At 38.3% G+C, this 18,785-nt stretch overlaps 1 protein-coding gene across 8 annotated transcripts in view; it reads right to left on the minus strand.

Annotated features, from left to right (window-relative positions):
* Positions 1-3,112: 3,112 nt before the first annotated feature.
* LGR5 (leucine rich repeat containing G protein-coupled receptor 5) overlaps positions 3,113-18,785 on the minus strand; it is an 88,970-nt gene continuing 73,297 nt past the window's right edge. For all 8 annotated transcript variants that reach the window (XM_039391327.1, XM_039391328.1, XM_039391334.1 and 5 more), the window contains 7 exons: positions 17,834-17,899; positions 17,566-17,637; positions 16,593-16,664; positions 15,507-15,632; positions 10,488-10,633; positions 8,734-8,817; positions 3,113-7,062 (listed from right to left, as the gene is read on the minus strand). In XM_039391327.1, coding sequence (XP_039247261.1) covers positions 5,972-7,062; positions 8,734-8,817; positions 10,488-10,633; positions 15,507-15,632; positions 16,593-16,664; positions 17,566-17,637; positions 17,834-17,899 — 1,657 coding nt within the window. In that variant the 3' untranslated portion in view covers positions 3,113-5,971. The remainder of the gene's footprint in view (positions 7,063-8,733; positions 8,818-10,487; positions 10,634-15,506; positions 15,633-16,592; positions 16,665-17,565; positions 17,638-17,833; positions 17,900-18,785) is intronic.

Below are 18,785 nucleotides of genomic sequence, written 5' to 3' on the forward strand. Positions count from 1 at the left end.
TTCCAGGCCGGCTGCAGAAGACTCTTGGTATGTGCATGCATAATACTTAGTGGAAGTCTTTAGATTCACAGATGGACAGTTTTTCCCTTGTTAATGAAGCGTATTTTTTGCTTGACAAGTGGAAAATGTTGCCACCTGTGAAAAGATTAGATAGGGATTTTGAGCGGACTCTTTGTCTGTGACTGAGGTTTTTAGAAATCCTGGCTGTGGGCCAGCTCTCAAGAGGAATATTCTTAATGTTTGTTTTTTCCTATGACTGAGACTGGATCTTCAGATAATTTTGACAATGCCACAACAAATTGTTTTATGGAGAGAACATACTCATGTTTCCTAAGTCTCTAGAGTCACTGGAGCACAAGTCTGTGATTCTCATTATATGAACAAGATGTTCTCAATGTTGATACTGCCTTTTCTTTCCAGTATGCTTACAAGGGTTAGGCATAACACATGGAATCCCTTCTGCTTTATTTACTAGCATGGGTAAATTTGCTTTTTTCTTTAAAATTTCTTATCACATGTAGTTGGGATTCTGTTCAAGCAAAGACAGATAGAGCACTGAATCAATTTCCTAGGCTTAACTTCGAGGTGTGTTATCCCGCAGTACCTGAGCATCTTCACAATTACTGTTCTTTATGGATCTGGAAAGGATTTTCTAACACTGTTGTTGCTGCTGTTGTGATCCTAATTCCATTTTTTGTTAGCTTTCCCATATCTATATCCTTATTCTTCTGTCTCCACTTCCTTGTCTTCCAGTGCTTTCCTGAAGGAAAACATTAATTCTGCTACATTTTTAATGATTTGAGCCTTTCTTAAGTGGTTGATCAATGAAACTTTCAGCACCTTAATTTTCATATAGCAAACTAAACTGATGACAGAGAAATTCTGATTATGATATTGTTGTTCCAGCGTTTCATATAACAATCAGAGGAAATAAGTGGTGCCCCAGTTAAGCTGAAATTCCTATTACAGAACATATGGATAGGAGGTAGCTTGACACTTTGTATTGCAGCAGCTTTCTTGCTGTCTAGTTCATGTAGGTCACTTAGGCAGGAAGCAAACCTGGAGCAGCAGGAACAGCAAGGACTGTGCAAGTGGTTGGTCTCCATTTCAGATCAAGTATGACCACCCGATTAATCAGAGATGTTCTCCCCTCTTTTGGGAGTGGAGTCTGAAGCTGCATGCCCACCTGACACAGCACTGCTTGTGCGGCATCATTCTCTGTGCTTCTCTGCTAGTGTGTGCTAAGGCTTGGCCTTCATCCCCATCCATTATTCTTACAGGTGATCCCACCCTCTTTATGGCTTTCAATGTATCTCTGACTAGCTCTTTTTTCTTTTTCAGGCCACCTGAAACTTCTCTGAGGACTGAGTTCCCAAATAAAACTCAGTAACGTATCTAGTGAGCTAGAGCAGTGAGCAGATGGCACGGTCTGTCTGCTCTTCCTAAATAACCTGTTGCACAAGCCTGCAATAAACTCTCTTTCAGTTGTTATTGCAGAGAACACTACATGTCTGTGGCACAAGTGCTTTAAGGGAGAAGTCACCTGTACACAAGTGCGATAGGACACTGGCCAGAACACTGAAATTGTGACTTCAGGCACTGCTGCTCCCTATTTGGTATGTAAGTCTTTTCTCCACATATCAAGGTGTTGCTTGCTGCCTCTTTTTGCCTTCTGCACTAAGGCTTTAACTTCCCTTCTTCTTATTCAAGTTGTGGTATTTTCCTCCTAAAGTAACACATTTTCATTCTTCTTCCTTATGGCCCCTGGCTCTAATATTACTTACACCATGTGGTGTAAATTAGGTGCATGTGAAATCACCTTTTCTGCCTGTTTTCTATTGATTCCATCTTTTTATATACATTCTGAGCTCTTCATCCTTCACAAAACTTCTTAATATCCCCATAAAACTCCACCCACGCTGTCTCTTGAAGCCCCCTCTCCTCCCTGAGTTATGCACTCCCCTATGAAATCTTTGTCATGCTTCTGTTTTTATCTCCTAAAGATAATTAATGACTTTCCTATTCCTGTTCACTGCTGGTCCTGTCCCACCTCAATAAGACTATTCTGAAACTCACCCACCAAAATTACTTCTTCTCCACTGGTCCTTCTGGCTGAAATGACCTTCCTCAACCTAGCCTCCTTATCTATCCTGAGAACCTGCACATTCCTTGCCAGAATCCATTTACATCTAGGATAATTTTACTTTCTTTTTTTAATCTTTGTAATTTGCTATTTGCCATATGGAATGAATTCCTGACTATAAAATTGCTTTCTCAGAGGTTTTACTTCATTGGTATTTTATCTCTTTCTTTCAAGTACTTCATAGAAATGACCTACAATCACCATCTCTGAAAAACCAAGCACATATAACTGTCCCATGCTGCAGTCTCTCCTAACAGGAATGCATCCATTATCTCATCTGTCCTCGATGCATAGATAATGATATGACTGTTTAGCTACTGCCTGCCTTTAATTCAACTGAGCTGGAAGTTCTAGTGCAGCCTGAGCAATCTGGGTCCCATGTTTCTGGTCCCACTTTTCATTTGCCCTTAGCACCTCCATCCACTTCATACCTCATAGTGCTACTGCCTCTTTGTCCAGTATCAGATGAACTTTGCTAGCTGTTTGGTAATCCCCTGACCCACTTGACCTGCCACATAACGGGGTGGAGAGAAAATAAGGAAGCGTGTGGGAGAATTTGCTGTCTCATCAGAAGCAGCAGCCCAGTGCAGCTCAACTTCACCTCTCATGTGGTCCATGTGGTCTGAAGCTTGGGGGTACTTGTGCTCATTCATTGCCTGACCTCGTGCATACCCTTGTCCCACAGTTGGAAGTACCAGTCTTAGCTGTGGCAGTTGTGAGAGGTCATCACTGAGATACAAAAGCAAGCAAAGAGAGCAGGAACTGTTCATAAGGGTCTGTGAGTGAAGTTTTGGTAAAAGATTCAGTCTGTGTTGAGACAAAACACTGTTGCTGTCTTTTTTGCTCTATGGACAACTAATGAGAGCACACAACCCATAATTTCTACTTTGTCAAGAATTTCAGACATCTAGGGATGTTTAGTGTAAATATTACGATAACGCGGGAAGGATTAATTGAGCATGCACGACATTTTGTGAGGTGTTAGGTCACGATTAAATGCTCTTTACTGTGTAGTCACATTTTATTACAACTTACATATGTTTGAAACACTGATAGAAAAGAAAGCATGTCACCTATTTACAATCACTACACATTTACATTATATTATTTACAGATAATGAATTTAGTAATATATATGAGCAGAAAATATAGCAAATATCAATATGAAACTGTACAGGGCTTAATCTCATGTCCTTTACTGTTGTTGCATTTCACTGTAATAATAAATACAGTTCTATATTTACACATTTTACTTTAAAACTCTATTAAATGAATTTTAACAATTTCAAGTTTAAAACATCTGATCAAAATATTTCAAACATGCTTATAAAAATAAGACACAAAGCCTTTATGACTTTCTGCAAGCTAAAAAAGTTCTGATAAAAGAAGCTTTCTTTATCTAGTCTTTAGAATTATAACATTATTTTGCTTCTCAAATCTCTTTACAAACTTCTTAAATACAGCAAGCTGAAAGGAACTTCAGTGACATTAAGCAGTGCAGCACAGATGGACCCCAGTTAAATTAAAGCTAAGTAAACATAGTAATACGTATTGTGCAATGGTTGACTGATTCTCTGTTTAATCCAAAGGGGTTTCAGGCATCGTTCTGCAGCTGTGTGCTGCACTGCTTCGAAAGCCACAAAAGATAAAGGATTAAGATAAGTACTCAGCTGACTTTATCGTATATAATTTTGAAATTGATTCATTTTTTTTCCTGAAGGATGAACACGTCAGCCAAAGTCAACTGATGCCATCTGTAACTGCAGAACTGAAAACATGCCAGTGTGAATGGACATGAAAATCAAGGCATATCCATTGCTGGCAACAAATTCTTCATTGTGAAAATCCATCCTTTGAGTCCCAGGAAGTTTTATATACAGAAACAGATGAACAACAGAGATCATCTGTAACTGATTACCTTAATTACTGGGCCTAGCCTAACCTTGGTAATGTTAAAAAATTAGTCCCATTCACCTGGAGGTTGAGTGGCCATTAACTGAGCAGTGAGTACTGGGCTATTAAATGTTACTCCTCAGGGAGCTATTTTTAACAAAAAATTTTCCTGTGCATTTTCCTGTCTTAAATGATCAGCTCATTTAAGCAAAAGGTGCCAGCTCCCAAAAAAGAATACTGGAATATCCCCCGATGGCTTGGCCAAGGTCAAAGAACTATATTCTAGGTGTCTGTTGTCTGAGATATTTCAACAGTAGACTTGGCAAGGACCTGACGTCTCTTTAACTGGGATGCTTCTGATGTGTAAACATACATGCCCTGGTTCAGCAAAGTAATAACAGATTTAAAGCCAGAGAAGAACTGTTACTCTAATCTAGCCTTTTCCTAAACTAAAACCATCAGAAGTCCCTGAATTTCAACAGCTGTTCCAATTATCTTTTTTGGCAATACATCCAATTTGAATTAGAGACTTTTGGTGATAGACAGTTTCACTAGCTAATGACCATCTCTGTCAACAATTTGCACCTTTATTTCTATACTTCATACTCCTAATGTCAATTTCCATTTTATCTTATCAGATTTTCCTCCTCTCAAATGAGTAGTCCTCTGCCTTCAAACTTGTTTCCCAGAAGCAGCTACTTATAAACTGTGCTCAAATCACTTATTTCTTAAGTTGCTTTAAGTTTATGATATTCATATCCTTTTCAATTTCACAATGTTCTTTACAGCACGTGAATGAAATAACTGAAATATCCCAGGAGTGCTTGCATCAGCACTAAGAACACAGATCACACAACCTCTTCACTCCTACTTGATATCGCCTTAGCTCAGGATATTGGGTGTCCTTAGTCAAAAGGTCACAGTGGCCTCTAAATCTTCAACTAACCAATGACCATGAACTAGCAGCTTTCTAGAATCACTGTTTCACAGGACAGAGATCATGCCATGAGCAGGTCTATAGTTTTTGTTCCTGGAAAAATAACCTTAAATGAACTCACTATGTGAGTGCCTTTGGTGTCCTTTAATAGCTCTCAGCATGCCAATTTTTTTTATATTGATGACTTTATATGTAGTATTTTCCACCCTCAAATTGTATGAGTCATCTGCCAATGTTATCATCAGTAATTCTGGGAGTAATTCTACCAGCATGGTAGCAATTCAGGATGAAACTGTGCAGAACCTCATTAGAAAAATATCCATGTGACAATGCCTTGCCATTTAAAATCACATTTTAAATGCTTAATAGGATTTTCATTAACTTCTTTCACATTGTGTTACCTTTTGTACCTTTAGCTGACAATTAAAAATGCTTTGTCAAATTGGATGACTTCCAAAATCCAAACCCGATGCCAGTTAAACCATTTAATCAGCTTTATCAAACACGGAACTTCACCAAAGGGTATTCTGCAGAAACCTTTAGGACTTGAACAGACTGCTCTTCCATTTAGGTATGTTGCTGAATGAAGGCCATAAACAGATGCTTATAAACATTGCAATAAACAGGAAAAAAAAGTAACACAACCCCTGAGAATATCAGGTGATGCTTTGAAAAAAGAAGGTTATAAATTTAACATGCTGTTTTTGCTCTTGACCAATTGACGCCCCTTTCTGACTAGTGCTACTTTAAAAGAGAGCAGCTGATACAACTGCACAAACTTCAGCACCTTTCAGTTTCTTTCTTCATCTCAGTATTTCGGAAGCAGGCCGAGACGGCTCAAGTATTGGATTTTCAGCCTGCCACAAGTGTTGTCACTGTTTTCTGATGTGTGTAACTGTAATTCAGAAGCACTCTCTAAGACTGTATGCACACATCCACACTTACTTTCAGGATTAAAAATTTTGTAAACAGAAATATTTTCTGTACCGCCACTGAAACTAGCGACAGGGAACGAATGCGACTGACGAAAGATTGCAGCCTTCTGTCATTTGATAGGATGATGGCATTAATGAATTGCTGGTGGGCATATCATACGATATGCTGGCACTTGTGAAGGTCACCAATGCTTGGGTTGAGTCACAAGATTGTTTTTCTATGTCTTCTGAATTCACGGAGATCAGACTAGTGTGTTTTGATCTCCGCCATAACAAAGTTTGCTTTCGCAGACTTCCAAAATCCTCCTTAAAGTGTGGATTGAAAAGTATATAAAGCAGTGGGTTTAGACATGCTGGCAGTGGGACAATCACTAGGAGTATTGACTTAATCACTTCTGGGCTGATAAAGGTGAGGTTTAGTAAGGAGGAAAAAGATAAAAAGGCCACAGGGCAATAAAGAATGCAATTAGTAAAAAGTAGCAAGGCTATATGTTTGACCATAGAGCAATCCCAAATGTTGTCTAGTTCACCCTTTTCTAAACTACAGTAGAGCTTTGTATAAGCAATAGTCATTACCAGAAAACAAAGGGAGTTCAGTAATACCAGTGCTACCATGTAGCCCATAGCAGTGGATTCTCCAAACGGTAGTGGTAAACAAAGCGGAGAAATCCCATACTCAGTTCCGGTGAGAAGTGGTATCACTGCAATGATTAGTGCCAACATAAAGCAAAAGAAAATGCCAATTTTTGCACTAGCAATGGAGGATTTTGTTTCGAACTTTGCAGCATGCTTTAAAGAGAATGCACGTTCGAGTGCAGCTAGGGTAAGGAGCAAAATGGAAGCCTCCGAAGCAAAAATGGAGAGAAGGCCAGTTATTTGGCAACCAATTCCACTTTCCCACTGTGCTCCATACTGAGCAAAGCTACCAAAAGTTGATGCATCCACGCTAGCCAGTACTCCACTGGCCAGACCCATCAAGGCATTTACAACAGCTATTAAACCAATCAAAAGTTTTATGGAGGACATATCCAATGGAGATCCGAAAACGGTAGCAGACACCAGTGCATTGCAAATTAAGGTCAAACCCACTATGGTCCACACTCCAATTCTAATTAGCCAGCTACCAAACAGATGGTCACAGGGTTTAAAGGGACCTGAAATGACAAAATAAAAAGGGTAAGGAAAACCCACGTAAACTAAAAATATTTGTGCTTTCTAAGACATTGAAGTTCATGCTTCTTGCAGATTATCAGCACAGCCGAGCAGCGAATTTTAATTCCAAAAGGGGAGCTGGAAATTTGCTCTTCCTTTGGAGTAATCTGAGACCTTGATAACATGCTGCTAAATGTGCATTGCATGTTGCATTACTGGTGCACATGAATCTTTGTCCTTCAACACGAATAGTCTATGGGTTTCTTTTTGTGCCTAGCAGTACAAATGCAATGTGAATGTCAACTTTCGTGGTTTCAAGAAATGTTGTGATATTTGCCAGTGTGTGACTACCTTACAACATGTCATTACACAATCCAAGAAAATTGAGGCTCTCTTTGCATTTGGAAGTGCTGCCTTTTTGGATATCCTGTAGCTAAAGTCAGGTCATTATGGCTGAAGCCTGCTGTATATTCTCGTAGAACTGAGGTGCATATGCTGTGCAGTTGAAGCTGAATGCTCTGCAGTCTGAGAAACATTACTTATCTCAGTACAAGTGACCAAAGCAAGTCCTTTACAGTGGTCTGTGCTTTTCCATGAAGACTTAAAATGCCGCAGCTGAAATGTGCTCCATATGACTATGGCTGTTGCCATCAAGCATAAGGATCTATTGTGTCAGTTTTTAAGTTACTGTTTGAAAGATCAAAGCTAAACTTTTGGGTCTGGTGATAACTTGCCTTGAAGACAGCAATGTTTTCATGAACTCAGGAGTTATATTTAGGCCATCAGAGAATATGTGCCAGTCAAATGTCCCTATCCTTTGGCTTCCTACCTTTTCTATTCCTCTTTATGTAACTTCAAAAAATTTACTATTATTTGCTGTTGCAAATAAGAATCTTGGCTTGAAATGAATGCTGAAGTACAAGTTGTCACTTGCTTTTGTTTTTCTGTTCATGTTTCATAATCAAAGAATGGCTAGGGAAAACATTTGCTGAATCAAGCAAGCAAAACTTATGACCATGACTGCTACAGCTAGAAGTGACCTTTCAAAGGCATGTTTCTTTCCTTTCCTTAAATAAAACTTCCAGTGGAATTGGTGGCCGGTAGCTTTGCTATTCCATTGGTATATTTCTTCTTCCTTTCTGTTACACTTTGAATCCAGGGATGTACTATTTTATAAAGAAAATGACAGTGCCGGGTGTCCTTCCTGAGGGGTTGTGTACATCGATGCAGTAGTGCTTGGTATTTCCTAGACACTGAACTAAACTGTATGTTGTTCAAGTTGCTCACATGTAAAATAAGTCAATGAAGTTCAGAAGAATTACTTTAGCTTTACAAAAGGCTGAGTGAGCAAAGATTCTGTTGCCTTTCTCATCTGTTTCTTAGTGGAAGAGTCTTTCCTTTCCCATTCCCTTGATATGGGGATCAATTCTGGTGAAAAGGGGCCCAGAGTAAGTATCTGTTTGATGACTGGGTAAAGCTTTTGTTACACTCATAGATGAATTTAGTAGCTGAATAGTTTTCTGGAGTTTAATGCAAAATTTTATATTATTGTGCAATGTATTTGTATTAAACTCATCAAATTACTGCACAATGTCATGTTGTTGTCCTAGTATCAGATTCTGAATATCTGATAACACTGTCCTTGGATTCCCATCTGCCTGACAGTTTCATACCTGGAGAAGGTGAGCATTGCACTGAATGATGAGATTTCAAATCTTCTTCAAAGTCAAGAAAAAAATCCTCAAAATCACGTTCATCTATAGGGGAGAAAAGACCCAGATTTGTTACTGCAATTTTCAGGAAAACTTCTTTTAGTAAAAGTTGCAAAAATTCCCATGGCATTTAAGGCCTGGTCTTGTCCCTTTGCCTGCCAAACTGTGAGCAGAAGCAGACGTATGCCTACTTGGTTTTGAATTACTGCGCTTGGGATTATTTAAAAAGTAGACATCATTACTTCTCTGAAAATAATCACTAAAAGACACATTCTCTTTTACCTACTTTGCAGTGTGATGACTGCCTAGGAAGGAGTTTAAAATACAAATTCTGCTATTGTGTCAGGCTACTAAGAATCAATCAAGTTTTCTGTGCTTCCTATGTCATCACTCTAGCACATATTCTTGTCTCTAATGCCTCTATTCTTGCTAAACTCTGAGACTTACTGGTTTGCAGGGGCAGAGACAGCACAGAAAGCAAATCTGTGCACCTACGTAACAGATAACCTGTCAAGTAACAGACCTTGTGCTAGAGGGGAAGAGAAGTATAGTAGTCTTGTGTCTTGGAGAGCAACTACACTCTCTGGCAACCCTAAATGTATGTACAGACTGAGGAACGAGAGGCTGGAACGAGTGCTGCAGAAAGGGACCTGGGGGTCCTGGTTGATGGCAAGTTGAACATGAGTCAGCAGTGCCCTGGCAGCCAGGAGGGCCAACTGTGTCCTGGGGGGCATCAGGCAAAGCATCAGTAGCTGGTCGAGGGAGGGGATTGCCCTGCTCTGCTCTGCACTGGTGCAGCCTCACCTTGAATACTGCGTGCAGTTTTGGGAGCCACAACAGAAGAAAGATATTAAGCTGCTAGAGAGTGTCCAAAGGAGGGCAATGAGGATGGTGAAGTGTCTGGAGGGGAAGAAGTGGCTGAGGTCACTTGGTCTGTTCAGCCTGGAGAAGAGGAGACTGAGGAGAGAACTCACTGTAGTCTTCAATATACTCCTGAGGGGAGGTAGAGGGGGCACGAACTGATCTCTTCACTCTCATGACCAGTGACAGGACTCGAGGAAATGACATGAAGCTGAGTTCAGGGGAGGTTTAGGTAAGATATCAGGGAAAGGTTTTTCACCAAAAAGGTGGCTGGACACTGGAACACGTTCCCCAGGGAACTGGTCACAGCACCAAGCCTGCCTGAGTTCAAGAAGCATTTGGACAATGCTCTCAGGCATACAGTGTGATTCTTGGGGTGTCCTGTGCAGGGCCAGGAGTCGGACTCAATGATCATAACGTGTCCTTTCCAACTCAGCATATTCTATGATTCTAGGAAAAAGCATGCCAAAGTAGCCACTTAAGCTGTAAATCACCCTGAAGCATGTGGGTAAGCGAAGTATGTGTTGCTACTTCTGAGGCTGGCAAGAAGCTACATCTTTGCTGGCCTGTTCCTGTATGGAGTTACATACTAGCTGCACTTCCCTGTCTCTAATATAAAGGGAAGATTTCATTTCCCACATTAATATAGCTACTGTTTGGACAAAAAGGTGAGAGAGTGAGATTTTTGAATGGCAGACCTAAAACAATGAGTTTGTTAAGCATAGGAATGCTTTAATAACACATTATTGGGCAAGAGAAAGGGCGAGCCTCTGTGACTATAAAGAGTATTGGATTTAACATCACAGGTTGCTTGCAGCCTGTGGGTAGATTTAAAAGCCTAAGATGATGGTTACCTTGAATTTGTAACAGCCCAGCATCCTTCCTGTGAAAATCATCAACGCTGCTATTCTCATCTTTGTTCCATTGGCTGGAGATTTTGTAGTGGCTCTCACAAGCTCCAAAGGCACAGCACTGATAAGCATAAGGCATTTCCATGACCCTGCAGAAGAATAAGGAAGCATGCCATGATACTGCTTTAACACTAGAATTATTGGATTGTACTGCTCCTTTACTGTCAGCACAAAGGAAATTGTTTAAATATCCATGACTGAAAGTAAAAACATCTGAGTAAAAATCAGTCATGATAACACAAAATAATGACTTGCATATCAAATTCCACTTCAGAAATGCAGATGATTTCTAGGCTAATTTTAGTAAAGCATCAATGAAGTTTTTTCATGTGTTTTCATAGGAGACATGAAAGTGGGAGATCTATGCCTTGCCACTGAGCGAATATTACTTAGAGTTATATTTCTATTTCATGATTTTTAATGATTTTACTGTGTAACTCAACAGTTTCTCCAACAGTTACTTTCTTAATGGTTTCTTTTAAAAAAAGCAGATGCAAAGATCTCAATTGATCTACTAGCCTAACAGGCAAAATCAAAAAACTTCCAAAATGGAATTTCTCCAGTTTTGGGAGAATGAGTTCTTTTGGAATTCAAGCTTTATTCACCTCTTTCCATATCCAACCCTTTTCACAGTAAGATGGCAAAAAGGAGATTGTGTCTTGTGCACAGATCAAGACAGCAGTGTTCCAAACCAAAAGGTGAGTGAATCAGAATTTTGTACTGTGTATGAAAATATATCACTGAGAGAAAGGTTTTACCTTATTAATTGTCTTAGAAGTGAGCACAGCTCTTGCAGGACACTGGATGCTCATTTATAACTCTTAAGATCATTAGTATTCCTAACACATCACTGAATATATGTCAGTGAGTTCCAATGATTATGAGGGTTTCTTTTGTCAGAAAATTGCACATTTCTAGTATGCTGTGAATTTAATTCCTTTGGGGATGTGCAAATTCTGGGGTAGCACAGGAGAATTACATACATCTGAGTTCTATAGACTACTTCTTCAATTCCGCAGATATATTTTATGCTTTGGAAGCAGAGCTATTTAATTTGCACAGTTTGCCAATAGCACATAGTAAAACCTAGCAACTCACCTTAATTCTAAAAGCCCAATAAACCAAAAAATTCAAAGATAAATAGGTGATTAGAAGCTATTCTGACTTGATTTAAAAGGAATAAAGTAGAATTAGATCCTCCTATCAGATTACTTTCAAGAGGTTAATCGTGTAAATTAACATAATGAGTGTAATAACCAACCTCTAACCCCTAGGAAATCTGCAAAGAAATCAGGCTGAATCAGGCCCAGTGCCAAAAGGACTTAAACTTGTGCACTAGCCAAAAGCAGGTACAAAGGAGAACAAACAGAACCTTGAGCCCCAAAGTGATTTTTAAATTAGTTCATTTTGGGGCATTTAGATTCTAATATACTTACATTTCTGATGGGAATTAACCAGAATAATCTGTACCCTTGTACCCAAGACAAAATTTTTAGGGTACTCAATAAAAGTTCAAGACAACCAAGATCTAACTATGAAGCAACCTCATGCCAGCAGATTTAAATACTTCATTTTAACTCATTCTTGTCCACATGCCATCTTTTAAAATAAGGAGATTATCTTGATTAAACATTTTTGAACACTTTTCCCAGAAGCCCTTCTTAAATAACCTATTATTATACCCACAGATTACTAGACTAACCCATAGCTAATCATTTGGGATAAAAACAATCCCAACCCCTAACAAGAAATGCCCTTTTTTGGAACAAAAAAAAAATTTATCAAAAGAAACACTGACAGTTCTGTGAAGTGATGTCTGCAACTTGTGCCTTCAGACCTTTTGGAAGACATTGATGTAGTTACGGGAATGAACAGTTAGTGGATATTTTAGGCTCAAGGGACTAACAGAAATGTATTCTCTGGTTATTCAAGCAGCTCTATGTACTTAATAATTACAGATTTCCAGATGCTGTTGTGCTTCTACTTGCCTGCTGGCCTGTCATACACTGGAAATGCAGACCTCTCACATTGTACTGGTCGACTACTTTGATGATGCAGCCAAAAACATCCACGGCTTTTAAATGATCTTTATAGAGCAAGACTCCCACTGTTATTCTCTCTGTAGGTATTTCTAGCGTACTTTCTTAAACTGAACAGTTTTAGTTTGTTTGTTTGTTTGTTTTTCTCCCTCTGTGTTACTAAGATATACATATAATCCTCAAATTAGCAAATGTTGCTGAATCTCCGTGCAAAGTATAATTGCACACAATGGCTGCAACCCAGAACACAGAGGACAAAACATACTTTGCAATGCAGGGAAATAGGTATCAGTTCTTTCTTGCAAAAGGTACATTAAAAAAAAAGAAAAAAAAAAGGAAGGAACTCTCAGAACTCTCAGAGGTGTACAGTACTGGAAGCAGTCCAGATAAGCTAGTGCTTATTTCATGTGGGTAATTAGATTTGGACTTTGTCAAATTAAACTCTTTTAGAAACACTGGCTGAATTTATTTTTATATACTGCTTATCTTATTAATGATATCGGCATTCTTGATAATTTCTTTTCCTCTAGCAAGGAATGCCTCTTTTTTTTTCTCTTTTTAGATTAAGCAGCAGAGGACACAAGGTTGTTTTCTACCTCAGACAGGTGTGGGGTTGATGGTGAACATGAAGGCACAGTTACGATGAATGGAGCAAAGCACTGAGTTCTTTACAGCGCTGAATCAAAGCATCAGATCAAGAAGGAAGGAGTGGCTGGCAGCCTGACTGCTTCCTCAAGGCTTGTCATAATAGGCTGGGCTCAGCTCTGTAGGGTGTACTAGTGCTATTGATGAAAATGGGGAAGAGGATGCTCAGCTCTTTCATGTGTCTGTATTGATCAATTTAGATGAGTAGGAAGTTTTTATACAGGAATTCGTCTTTAATGTTGTAACCACTGTCTAGTTACAACAATTACAAAGGAAAAAATATAATTTTGTTTTAGATCTCTGTTCAGGTTTGGTGCTTCATGCATTATCTGTGCAGTGATCCTCTGTGAAGTCTTGATTTTCTTTCGAATTATGGTAAAAGTCATGCAGACTGTAGGTCAGGAGTTTACCCTATTCTCTCCTGACTGGATATAATTTGTTTTTACAGATGTTAATCAACTCTAGATATATTACTCATACTTTGAATACTTTTTTTAAGACTTAAAAGTTAGTTGGACACATCCTTGTTAACAATTTATCCAGACTAAATACACTGTACTTTCATTTGAGCAATGTGCACAATTTTACCAATGGAAAAATCATATAAAGTATATTTTTGAGAAAAGAATTTAAAAAAATAGTTAATTCAGTGGAATAATGGATTATTCTAGGACTACTGCAGCACCTCTTATAGCTCTAGGTTATGGTATATACATCACTATATACTTGGCAGGTTGGAGTAATGCATTTTCTTGTGTTCACATTCTTTTGAAGAAACTTCAATTATTTTAGAATTGTCACCTGCCTCAATTTCTGGGTAAAGTCTGTGAGAGAAGAAAAAGCATGGTATAAGCTCAGCCTCAACCATTCACGATATCTTACGGTACTAGCCTCTTGACCTGTTAGACCCATCTCAAGATCCCTAGTGTAAGAGAGACGTAAGGCCTCTAGTACTTTGAATGTTAATGTTATGAAGCGGTTTCATGCACTGTGATGAAGTCAGTACCCGATCCCTCTGTGACAAACTACAATTTTTGGGTTTATTAAGACTTTTAAGGCATTACTTCCTAACCTCGGAAACATTTTTTGCAGCTCTTATCTCAGTTCATATTAACATGTCATCATAGAAGTGTTCTAGGGTGGATTCCTCCAGTGCTGTATACAGAGGCTTAATCAGCTCCACACTTCTATTCATGATTCCCTTATTGATAACTCCAAACACTCCAGTCTTTTTCATTAGTGGTAACATCTTCAGCTGTTTGCCTGCTAAGAGTCTTGGGACTTTTCCAGTGCAAAAGGCAAATCTAATGAAGACATAAGGATGGAGCATCCATCTTTGGAGATACTCAGAAGCTGTCTGGACATGGTCCTGGGCAAGTGGCTCCAGGTGACCCTGCCTTACCAGGTGGTTGGACAAGATGGCCTCTAAAGGTCCCTTCCAACCTCAACCACTCTGTGATTCTTTAACTATGTGCACACTGTTCAGCTGTTTCATATTTTATGATACTGAGCTTCTTACAGTACAACATGATAAAATGTATGTTGCACTTGGCATCCTCTAATTAAAATATAAAAATGAAGGGAGAGTTAGACACTTCCAAATACCCTGAATTCAGAGACAAAACTCTCTTTGCTGTGACCCTGAAATTAATTCAGTTGGTTAGAGCATGGTGCTAATAAAGCCAAGGTCATAGGTTCAATACCCATACAGGGCACGATCATCTAGTGGCTGGCAGAACTGCAAATGATCTTTAGAGGACACTTCCTCCCTGTATCACAGAGGACCCAGCAGAAATTATTAGTATCAAAGTGTGTTAGTAATAATGGCAAAGTATTATCTGAATCTTAATCAAAAGATTACAGAAAAATCATTTTCAAACCAGTAAAATCTTCTGGACTTTCACGAGTATATTCTTCCCTTGTATTTTCTGAGTTCTCATTAAATATAATGGAAGTTCTGTAAGCACAGTTCAGTAGGAGAAGGACATATCGCTAAGCTGCCAGAGATATTGTTTTAACAGCTTTTGAAACATATCAACAGGAAGCAGATGTGGCTCGTACTAAGCAAGTATTGAGGTTAATATTTCAAAACCCTTCACAGTTTCTTCAGTTATAAGTGAGCATAATAAAATAAGTCTATCATTTTTATCATATTTGCTTTAGTTTTAATGGCACAGATCAAAGACTGGCAATACGAAGTAACATGCAATACACACTGACACACCTTCCATTGCACATGAACACAAATGTGGCTTATTAGTTTTAATCATATACTCACTTGAGTTCTGGAAAATTTTCAGATGTTATCAAACTTTGTAGGGCATGATTTCCTGTTAATTTTAAATGAGTTAAACCATGTAGCCCCGTCACAGGAAAAGAGGACAAAAGGTTGGATGACACATCCCTGCATAACAGCAAATAAAAATCAGCTTATGGTTTTCATTTTTGTCTTCAGCAGTAGAAGTGTCACACTGGAAAAACAGGTTAAACTTTTCTAACTCAATAAAAATGCCTGCATTAAACAGAGGCCCCAGTCAGCAGAACAAAGTTACAGCACGGCTCAGGAGCACACAACTATATATCCAGCAGAAAGCTAACAGTAATATCTAGCAGTTAGTTGGGTCTCTGTTGCCAAATTTTGACTCCAAATGTTCACAGTGCCAGTTTTGAGACTAGCAAATGAATTTGAAATCTGTTCATTAGACTGTCTGAATTCAAAGGAGCCAGTGCCAGAACAGCTTCCCACAGTTTCGAAGATTCAGTGGAACGACAGAGGGCACGGCTGCCCTGAAAGCTCCATAAGGAGGAGGTGAAGTTTATGGGGAAGATGTAAGTTTCAGGGTAGGACAGGTCTGGGCTGGAGCAGATGAAGATGACATTTCCAAGCTGAGGTTTGTCTGAGTAGCTGAGGGAAGACAGTGTCGATGAACACTAGTTGCTGATGTTTTGATCACTAACTGCTCTGCCTGAACTCACTAACGAAGAGAAACTGTTTTGTCAAATGAGGAACAAAGAAATAAAAGTGTACACTGAAAAAAGTTTCTTATTGAATTTTTAATCCAATTCTTCAGTCTTGAAACATAACTAAACTGCTAACAAACTGAATGAAGAAAGGTAGATGCACTGATAATCTTCATGGACCCTAAATCATGCTGATGACACATGGTTGTATGCAGCTTTGCCATAATATCTATGGGAACTGGTGAAGTACAAGAAAGCAGACATTTAGATATTGATTCAACAGACTAGATGATCAGAACAGAAAAAGCCTCCATTTCTGCTGGGGCACCAAGCTATTAAATTTTTGTATGCTCTTGCAAGAAAAATGTAAAAATTTGAATGCAAAAGATATACAAATACTTACAGTTTGATCAGAGATGGTAAAGAGGAGAAGGCATTGGGGTGAATAATTTTAATTTTGTTCCAAGCTAAATCCCTACAAGAAAAGTGAGTAGAAAATGACATACCCACTGAATGAATATGGAAGTTTTCAAACACTTGATTAGGATGCTTAAATATAAAAAAGGTATTAATTACAGGCAAATATTTTCAGTAAGTTTCTGCATATCTCGTAGTGCAAAATGTTTTTTTCATTTTTAAGTTGTTAGTCAGTTGTGGTGTTAGTTGTTAAACTGACAGTGTTCTTAAAATATCTTAATGCCTTCCAGTCTAAGGCTTTTCAGTCTGCTTCACAGCCTCCTAAGGCAGCAGAAAAGAAGGGTGGTTTATATGGACTAAGTCTTCTAAGATGTTCTCATGATATGACTAAGAACAGCAAATCCATAGTCAGTAGGCCTTCCAATTTTCACTGCCCCTGAAAAATCAAAAAGACTAAAAGCAACTCTTAAAAAAAGTATGCATTCAATTCTGCAAAAACTTATAACCATGAGTAATTTCTTGACAAAATTACTCTGCTAGCACATATGTCTGTGTGAAAACTAGAAACCTGCAAATGACTGGACTCTATAAAAGGACTTCATGCTCCCTAGAGCTGATTATAATGTGAACCTGTCAACAGATACCATCTTTGGCTTGGTATCTCTCTCTACCTCCAAAAGAAACATTTAAAAGTAACAGGTTTTACAGCTATAATAATATAGCTACAATATACAGATGTGTGTATTTTAATTAATTTTTTAATTAATTAATTAATTAATTAATTGCTGCAGATGTTAAACTTCATCATGTTTGTTCTCCTTTCACAGTTATGATCTAATGGGTGAAAGATCAAAGTGTGGAAAAACTGAAATAAGGATCTTTCAGGATACCTAGTGGGCAGACAGTATATTCCCCATGTTTTTGAGAACTGTGTGAATGTCTGTTGGGGGAGTACTCACAGAGATCGAAGAGCAGCCAGCTGCCGAAATGTGTCTGCTTTGATTTCACCAATTTCATTGTGATGCAAGTCACTGAAAAAGCAGTAAGAATCTCCTTAGTTTCAAAAACACTTGTAGGGCACTTTGGGGTGTTTTAGATTGTGTTTACGATCCACATCAATATAGTGTATCTGGGGTGTGTCAAATCAGCCAGCAATAACTAAGTTAATTATGCTCAAACACACATAGATGCTCCTTTTTAAACTTTTTAAGGTAGTTTGACACTTACATTTTTTGGAGTTTTTTACATGCAGAAAAACAGGGTAAATCTTCCAGCAGGTTATATGACAGATCCCTGTATTTTACAAGAAACGAACAGAATAATATCAAAGTAATGTTAGAAGAAAAATAGCTTTCATGATCTACTTTCATGCTCAATTTAAAATAACTTGGTTTTATCCACAGAAGAATAAGAGTCTACAAACTCACTTATCTCTCATCTGTCAGATTTTGATTTCTAGTTTGAGAGAGGAGGGGGAAAGGCAAGATATATTAACTCCATATCCTATATTTGCAAATTTCTTGCATTGTCTGAAGATTTCCTGCCTGAAGTATAGATTTCTGCTGAGTATTTTACAGTAACAATATTGGTCATCTACTCATAGGGAATACTGGATTTATATCACAGACTTCATATTTATCAAGTTTAAATTCTGATATTTAAACCATTTAAAGTAATCTACTAAATATATATACTCATGTATTTTTTAGAGAAGATCCTGTATTTTTCTGATAAGAATCAGAATCAGCTTTCCATTCTATGCTTTTAATTAAGCACTATTGCCTCTGATCGTTAAGACTGCTGTAACTTATAACTGAGGGAAATGGTCAAAAAAAATTGGAACTAACTTTGAAATCAATCACCACATGGGGGAAAAAAAACACCTTAAAAAGACTTGAGCCAAAACTCAACAAATTACAGAATAACTGAAACATCTGGACTGATTTATAGTATAATATAACTAATCAAAACCAAGCCCAGGCGATTTGAAGAAACTAGAGGAAAAAAAAAGGAACCAAATACCAGTCCCCATCACCCAAGAGTCTCATCCTACACAGACAGATAGATAGATAGATAGATAGGTAGATGTGTGTGTGTGTTGCTCAGGGAAAGCTGAATGGGAAATACGCTTGTGAAAAGAATAGAGGAAAAAAACCTTAAGCCTATAATTATGAAAAAT

The sequence above is a fragment of the Pipra filicauda genome, unplaced genomic scaffold, assembly GCF_003945595.2.
Source record: "Pipra filicauda isolate LSUMZ 115617 unplaced genomic scaffold, ASM394559v2 scaffold93_size3172892_pilon, whole genome shotgun sequence".
NCBI classification, from domain to species: Eukaryota; Metazoa; Chordata; class Aves; order Passeriformes; family Pipridae; genus Pipra; species Pipra filicauda.